This window comes from Nanorana parkeri, unplaced genomic scaffold (assembly GCF_000935625.1).
Source record: "Nanorana parkeri isolate BGI_ZX_2015 unplaced genomic scaffold, ASM93562v1 scaffold1536, whole genome shotgun sequence".
Taxonomy (NCBI): domain Eukaryota; kingdom Metazoa; phylum Chordata; class Amphibia; order Anura; family Dicroglossidae; genus Nanorana; species Nanorana parkeri.
Window position 1 is genome coordinate 337358 of NW_017307804.1, and position 8169 is coordinate 345526.

General features: G+C 46.1%; 1 protein-coding gene across 2 annotated transcripts in view; it reads right to left on the reverse strand.

The window, feature by feature from the left end:
* The window catches only part of RFX1 (regulatory factor X1), a 28126-nt gene that overhangs the window by 10848 nt on the left and 9109 nt on the right, over window positions 1-8169 (reverse strand). For both annotated transcript variants that reach the window (XM_018570468.1, XM_018570467.1), the window contains 6 exons: window positions 7124-7189; window positions 6398-6493; window positions 3397-3491; window positions 1690-1999; window positions 1104-1285; window positions 343-462 (listed from right to left, as the gene is read on the reverse strand). In XM_018570468.1, coding sequence (XP_018425970.1) covers window positions 343-462; window positions 1104-1285; window positions 1690-1999; window positions 3397-3491; window positions 6398-6493; window positions 7124-7189 — 869 coding nt within the window. The remainder of the gene's footprint in view (window positions 1-342; window positions 463-1103; window positions 1286-1689; window positions 2000-3396; window positions 3492-6397; window positions 6494-7123; window positions 7190-8169) is intronic.

Here is an 8169-nt window from a genome sequence, read left to right on the forward strand (position 1 = left end):
AAGGCTGAGGTGCGCTAGGGGATGGCGTGGTGCTGATTTCAAGAACCCTGCCTACCCCTCACAGCCATGAGCTGTCTGCATCACATAGAGAAGACTGGGACCAAGTGATGACATTACTGTATCTAAAATAAGGTAAAGAATTCAAAGCTGAATAGTTTTTTTTCTTTTAATTAGCGTGTTAATGAGGGGAGAGTGAGGAGCCAGGGAAGGCAAAATGTAAGCAGGTTAAACTTCAGCTTTGAAGGAACACAAGCACAGATGAGGGGCAGGAATCAGCAATGACTGAGCAGGTTTTGTAAAGAAGGAGACAGAGGGAGGGAATTGTAGAAGAAGAGCCGTTACCTCTGTTTCTGGGAGAATGGCTGTTGCCGCATCGCAAGGTGCTGCTGATCCTCCATGAGGCGCAAGAGGGGAGAGCTGGCTTTTATACGGAGACCATAGTAGTGATATTTGGAGTTTCCTCTAGTAAAATAAAAAATAAAATGTTAGTCTTAATGTATAGAAATAGTTCACAAAACTATAAGAGTAACACTCCTCCACTCCATTCACACGCGTAAAAAACAACGCATTCCAATGTGCATTGTTCAGACTATTGCGGCGTCCATGCAGTACAAAACCACATGTCCTACAAAATAGACAAAGAGCGATTTTAGGGGCAGATTCCGCACGTTTGCGAAATCCACACGTATGTAACAAATTGCGCGTTTTCGTGCCGTGCGGTTTTCTAAACACCAAATGTGAATGGAGCCTAAAGGTGTGTACTCTCCATGGATTGGCCCGGACTCTGCCCTCCCAGCGCAGGGTTGTGCTCCACCTATGCACATCACAGGATCACAGGGCAGGGCTGCACGCTCCCCTATGCACATCACAGGGCAGGGCTGCGCGCTTCCCTATGCACATCACAGGGCAGGGCTGCGCGTTTCCTATGCACATCACAGGGCAGGGCTGCGCGCTCCCCTATGCACATCACAGGGCAGGGCTGTGCACTTCCTATGTACATCACAGGGCAGGGCTGCGTGCCCCCCTATGCACATCACAGGGCAGGGCTGTGCGCTTCCTATGCACATGCCAGTAAATTTAGAGACACCGCTTTTAGTCTGTACCTGGTTCCCAACCTCCGAGTGCGCAGTCCCATGAAGACCGAGCGGATGAGCTTTCCAAATGAGGCAGCATTGACTGGCTCCAGCTTCTGCTCCTGGCAGTGAAGCAAATAGTGGCAGTAAAGGGTGCTACGTGGGAGGCTCACCCCTTCTGCTGTCTCATAATTGTCCAGTAGCCACTGTACCTGGCACAGGAGAAACAAGAGTCACACAGAAAGTAGGAGGAGGACTTCTTAGCAAACAATGCATTATGTTCTTGTCACTGCACCTTGGGGCTACATAAGCACTCACAGATGCAATGTGTAAAAGCATCAAATATACAGATAGTCGTGCTCTGCTGTATACAAATGTCAGTGTTAGCTGACCTTTAAATACATACTGCTGCATGCAGAGTCCAGGGTTCATTCAGCACTCCTCTAAATGTTTAGTATGGACAGCTTCATCCCCAATAATGAACATTTATCTCTACAGAGGATGCATTTTACACAGGACACCAAGGAATACTGAATCCAAGAACTAGTAGGTAGCCCCGGGCCTAATGCAATAAGCTCATAAGAAGGGTCTCAAACACAAAGACTGGCTTACTTACCGTGGCAGGAGAGGCACGTGTGGTGTGAGAGTAGGGCTGCGTAGAGTTGCCCATTATAAAGCCACCCTGTATGACGTAGGTCCCAGATCCCGGTCCTCCACTTCCTCCACCTGCAGCTCCTCCGGAAGAACCTGGAGGGGTGGCGCTGGCAAGGATCTGCCCTCCGGATACATACATGGGGCTGCTGGCCACGGTGGGTGAAGATGTGGGAGAGCTGACCTGCCCTGTGGCACTCTGAGACTCGAAATAAGTAGATCCCGTAGCCTGGCTGTAAAGCGGGGTCTCGGTGTAGGTGTAGGAACCAGAGCGGCTGCAAGGACACAAGCAAAGTGTGAAGATTTTTAGTCCTCATTAAATCTCACACTCTAAAGCTGCTCAGAGACAAATGCATTCAATGAAACTACCAGAAGAGAGAATGTTGGGAAACCACATTCATATTAGTGGTGACAAGTTGGCACACACTACAGATTTTATTTCCTGTACAATTTTACGGGGCATCAACTTACTTCCAAATGGAGCATCAAACATAAAGAAAGAAATGAAGCCTTTACATTGTAGAATATAGTAGGGGACACAACCTGGGTGTACATTCCATCCTTCCTTTAGTAAAGAGGTCCAGTTATGGCAAAGTAACCATGCCTTCTGATAGTCTACTAACCTACCTAGCAAAGTGTCCTCACCGATTCTTTCTCTACCTTTCAGCTGCAGGAGACCACCCTGAGAATAGCGTGGTATAGGAGCGTACCTGGGTGGGTGAGGTCACTGCCCCTTTACCCCCCCCATTGACAGAGTTAAGGGCTAGCTAATAGCTGCTTAGGCCTGGGCACCATCACATAGGGGAGGTCACATGTTACCACATTCCACAATCCCTGACTGCTTGATCACTCACAGCCAACCCCCTACTGCACATGTGCAGGGAGACTGGTCCTGTGGTCTCCAGTGATGTGTGTGTAGTCCAAGGGGCCATTATCCTCACCTATGTGAGGAATGTGGAAGTGGGAACGAATACCGCCAAAAGAATTGTGATAGCGTAAGAGGCCGGGGTGTGGTTTAGGATAAGGATGATAGCGAGTGTGATTTTTAATCCGAAGATCCATTTGGAGTCTGATTCTTACATTCTACATATTTGTTTGTGCAATTTCTCCCTTGCCTACAGTTCTGAATATCCAGAAGAACAGTTATAGAAGACCAGCAAACCAGTTGCTTTCCGGCAAATAAAGCTGCACAGAAGCATGTTAGAGAAATGGCACGCCGTCTCTTTTATCCATTCTCTGTATACGCGGGTGTGATGGTATCCTGATAATAGTCTTCTGAGAAGACAGAGAGAGCTGCAGAAGGAAACGTATGTGGAGAAGGTCAGGAAATCGGATGTCTTCCATTTGACTTTTCTCTCTGCCTTCCAGCACAGCCGTCACATCTAACCTTTCCACGGCCTAACCTGCCAAAGTCACGTGCCTACAAGAAGGAGCAGGGATGCAAAAACATAGCTGGGAATTTTAATGTCATGCTTCCTCTGTCCACCCTCCCTGCCTCACTCTCTGTCCACCCTCCCTGCCTCACCCTCGGCCCACCCTCCCTGCCTTACCCTTGGGCCACCCTCCTTGCCTTACTCTCTGGCCACCCTCCCTGCCTTACTCTTTTGCATCATTATGCCAGCCACAAAAGGGACAAGTTCTCTTTAGTGGAATTGTAACACATTGGTCTTACATGGTGCTTGCAGTGTAGTTGGTATCTCCTCCTTCCACGTACTGGACCTGCCCAGGATACACGTGCTGTACGGGTACTTGCTGCATCTGCTGGACCTGCCAGTGAGAGATACAAGTCAGACAGACAATGGCGGTATACAGAGGTCTAGGTAAGAGTCAGGCACTCTCCTCCTCCACATTATCCAGTCACAAAGTCCTGACCCTGATCACAGCCTCGCCTCCCTGTCACCTACTTTCAGATCCGTAGCAGCTGTGCTCAACAGCAGTACTTGAGGGACCCTCTGCACCTTGACTCTCTGAGGGCTGTCTCTGAATACGAAGGAGCTGCGTAGAGGCCGAGGCATGACAGGTAGCAGCTCCAGCCACTCCTCTATGGGCCCCGGAACCACTGGCTGCATGTACTGGAAGTCCTGAGCTGAACTGAGCAGAATGGTGTAACTGATGTCTACAGACTGCTGACAGGTCTCATCCTGAGCTGCACTACAAGGGGTCGGTGTGCCTGAACTCTGAAGGACAAAGACACAGGTATACAATGACTAAAGGACATCAAGTATATGTCTTCACATAATACTCACAAATCAGGTATATCATCTAAAGCAGGAGTAAGCAAACTCCGGCCTGCCACCCATGGTGAAACTACAAATCCTATGGGAGTCATGCCTGTGGCTGTCGGAGTCTTGCAATGCCTTATGGGACTTGTAGTTGCAACACACCTGGAGGGCCGGAGTTTACCTACCCGGATCTAAAGCATCTTACAGCAGGAGTGTTGTTTTTTTTTTACACAGAATTGACTTTCTATCTCATAACCCCTCCTTTCCCCTCCTGTCAGACATGTGACTGGATTAGTCAGTCATACACAGGCTACTAAATCACGCTGTCAATGCTGGACTGTCATTCATGGAGGGAATACTCCCTGTTTCCATATAAAATATAAATTTCACAAACAAATCAGATGAACGTTAAAAAACATCAGTTTATTAACTACTAGACTTTGCAAAAATATAAAATGAACGTATATTCCCTTTAGGTTTCTTTTCCTTTTTGTGTAGCCCCCCTGGTAGATGCTTGGCAAGAAGTCTCCACATCAGATCATTACATGCTCAGGCTCTGCTTCCTGCTTTGCATTACTACGCAATGGTTGTGCTTTACTGTTCCTTCTCACAAAACAAGTATTTTATACTCGTTACATATTGCCACTCTAATTGTAAAACCTAACATTTTTAATTGCTTTATACTTCGCTACCAAGCTCCCCCCTATGTAATGTTACAGAGGGGGCTGTGGGAAGTTATGGTTACTCTAATGAACCCTGTGAGTACTGTGCTGGCAGATCTCATTATCAGATGTAAACTAGATTTGAACAATGTCTGTCCTAACAAAGGGTTAAAGATCTAGGAGCATTGTATGTTAATGAGAAGAAGCTCAGTCTGTCCTTCAGTTTGTCCCTCTACTTTCACTTATAAACTGCTCAGAGCAGCCTGGAAGCTGCACAAAGGCCTTCACCAAAGAAACATTGAAAACGTAAGAAATATATTATTAAAAAAAAATTTTTGGTAAGCTGTGTGAATAGGAAGAGAGAAACATATATAGAGGGCTTTTCTCAAATTGGACTGGAAAAGTGGAAGTACACTTTAACCGCCCGCCGTCAAAATACGCCCTGTGCTGAAGCGGTTAGACCAAGAACACGACTGCTGCTGCTGCTTGGTATACAGATGCCGGATCGCTTGTACGGTGCAGCGCAATGCGTGCCCCCCCTTTGCAGGCTTCCCCGGGCTCCGCTGTCCCCTGTGCGGGCCCGAGACCGGCACAGCACGTCTTCCTTGACGGATCTGAGGGAGATCAGCAAGCTTCTAGCTGTTGATCTTGCCTTCGATCACTGGACCCGGAAGTGATGTGTATTACATCACTTCCGGTATTACTGTGCAAATTCTCCGGCTCTTACAGCCAGGAGAAGAAGCTGGGGAAGTAGTTCTCTACTTCATCAGCTTCTTTGGGGTCCCTAGATGATATTAGGTCTGAAAGACCCCTGATGTCTCCATAAAGAGGACCTGTCACATTATATTTGCTGTTACATAGGGGCTTTTTACACTCAATACAGTTGAGTGTAAAAAAAAAAAAAAATCTAAAGTCGCCCACGTGCATGCACATACAAGGCAAACACGCATCGGGTGCACCAACGTGGAAAAAACGAGAATTGCGCCACACATGTTACATATCGTCATGAATGTCAGAGTGTGAGCAATAATTCTAGGCCCATCAATCACTGTTAACACTAAACTAATGAGCAGTAAAAGCTTTTAAAGTGTTGCCTACGGGAAATTTTGGGTATTGTAGTTTTTTTTGCGGTTTTACAGGCGGATGCAATTTTAAGGCTTGACATGTTTGGTATCTATTTACCGGACGTGACCCCGTCTTATATATATTTTACCAAAAAAAATGGGTATTATATTCTGTTTCTGTGCACTAGATTTTATTTTAGTGTATTTTATCCTGAGAATACTGGTTTGATAAACATTTGCGCAAATACCGTACGACATACAAAATTGCAACTAGCATCTTTTTATTCACCAGGACATGCTTTCAGAAAATAGATCATTGTTGGGGGTCTGAAGCCGTTTTCTAGCCAAAAATTCAGATTTGATCACGTGTGTGCAAAGTTAAGAAACTGCTCCGGACAGCAAGTGATTAAAGTGAAGCTGTCAGGATACAGTAATGGGAGTTTCTTTTGCTGATGTATGTCCCAGGGCTGTCATTAACACCGGATATAAACATGCTTGTTCCATGGCAGTGACATCAAGTAGTGTAGGAAGGATATGGATGACAGCCGTGGAAATGCATCGATATAGCTCCTATACTTCTATCCCTTTTAAGCATAGGACACAGTCCCGGGTTACTGAATTTACACCCAAACTGTACAGTGGGAAGACAGAAAACGCTCTCCAACATGATAACGTTTTAGTAGACCCCAGTTCTATGACAACACAGCAAGCCTCTATAGCCGTACCTCAGATGTGCCCTGGACGTGCTGCAGACCCTGGACATTGAGCTGGTGGACCGGAGAAGACTTCTGAGGTTGAGAAGTCGTCTGTACAACGGAGAGCTGCCAGAAGAGGAGAGAGGACAGAATAAGGAGATACTCTGCAGACTGGTGGTGGCATTCAGGAGATACTCTGCAGACCGGTGGTGGCATTCAGGAGATACTCTGCAGATTGGTGGTGGTATAGCTATGTGGTGTAGAGGCAGAGCCCACCTCCTCTCACACAAGGTTATGTGGTGGCCAGACCCATCTGTTCTCCCTCGATCCTACTAAGGGTCTTCCTGAATTGGTATTCGGTATCGGCGAGTACCAAAAAAAAAAATATATCAGTACTCGTACTGGATGCAGAAAAAACTTTATCGGTGCATCCCTAGTGTCCACGTTGTGTTCTGGGATGCAGGGGGCATACCTGAGCTTTAATATGCAGCAAAGTCAGTATCTGTATGCTGCACGTCTAGGAACTCCTTCCGTTTGCTGCAGCCATAGCCCAAAAAGCTGCCATTTATTTATGGCACCAGATGGTGTGCACTCTTATGGTGAAAAAGTCTCTCTGTGTGTATCCAGCGTAATTTGCCAATTGGGTCTCATTAGGGAGCTTTTCCTTCCCTTCCTGTCCTGAAGACTCAACAGGAAGTAGCAGTAACTTCCTGCCCTTCACAAGCCATGTTCTCAGGTATGAACATGTCTACCTACCTCTTGTGGAGTTCCATGTACCGCCAGTGCCTGACTCTGATTGGTCTTCAGAGAAGAGCTGTCACTCTGCAACACAAGACAATATCCATGTGATGCTGTAAGAATATCACCTCACTCTTCCCCCCAGAGTCATAGTGAGAACTGAATTCACGTCTTCAAAGTACAGCAATATCAATTCACTTTAAGAGTTAAAGGGCCAGTAAACTAAAAAAGGCAAATTGAAGTTTAAAGAAGAACTTTGGGGAAAATTAGAATTCCTTGCAGTGGGGCTTCCCCCCTGAACTGTCAGGGTATTGATCTAAGGAAGAAAATAAAAAGCTTGCTCTTAGACCAGTCCCTGGAGACTTTCTCCCCCTCCACTGCAGCAGTCTATGGTCCTGTAAATCATGACTTCCTACAGTGTATAGAACACGAGGACCCCAAGGGACATGCCATTGCTGCAGCAGAGGAGAAAACAGGCTGGAGGGAGCCTCCCTAGACAAAAATGAGCAGTTAACCCTTGCAGTGCGGGGATAGCCCCATTGCAAGGGTTAATAATATTTATTTTCCTGGAGTTCTGCTTTAAAGCGGACCTTCCCACATCAAGGAAACCTCCCCCTATTATATAATATATAATGGCCTAGGGCTGCAACTAACGATCGTTTTCATAATGATTAATTGATTATTCAGATTAAATAATACAAAAATGAAATACCATCTTTTATTTAAAATAAAATACACCAATGGAGTGTTACAAACATGAGGTTTACTTCAGAATAAAACGGCATGCAAATTTTTTTGCAACCGCACAGCACAGGAACGCACACATAATCGGAATGTTAATACAAAATATATATATATATATAGCCTGGTCATCAGTTTAGAATGAGCCATGAATATTAGCCCAAAAATGATTGCACCCCTTTTATCACCTTTCCACTTCAGTAGTTTTAACTGTGCAATGACAGCTGTAAACACATCAGGCAGCGGCTGGGAGCAATAGCCAGCCTGCTATTGGCTATTTTACATTGCCATAGCAGGCAGGCTGCTGCACCTGCCCACTGCCT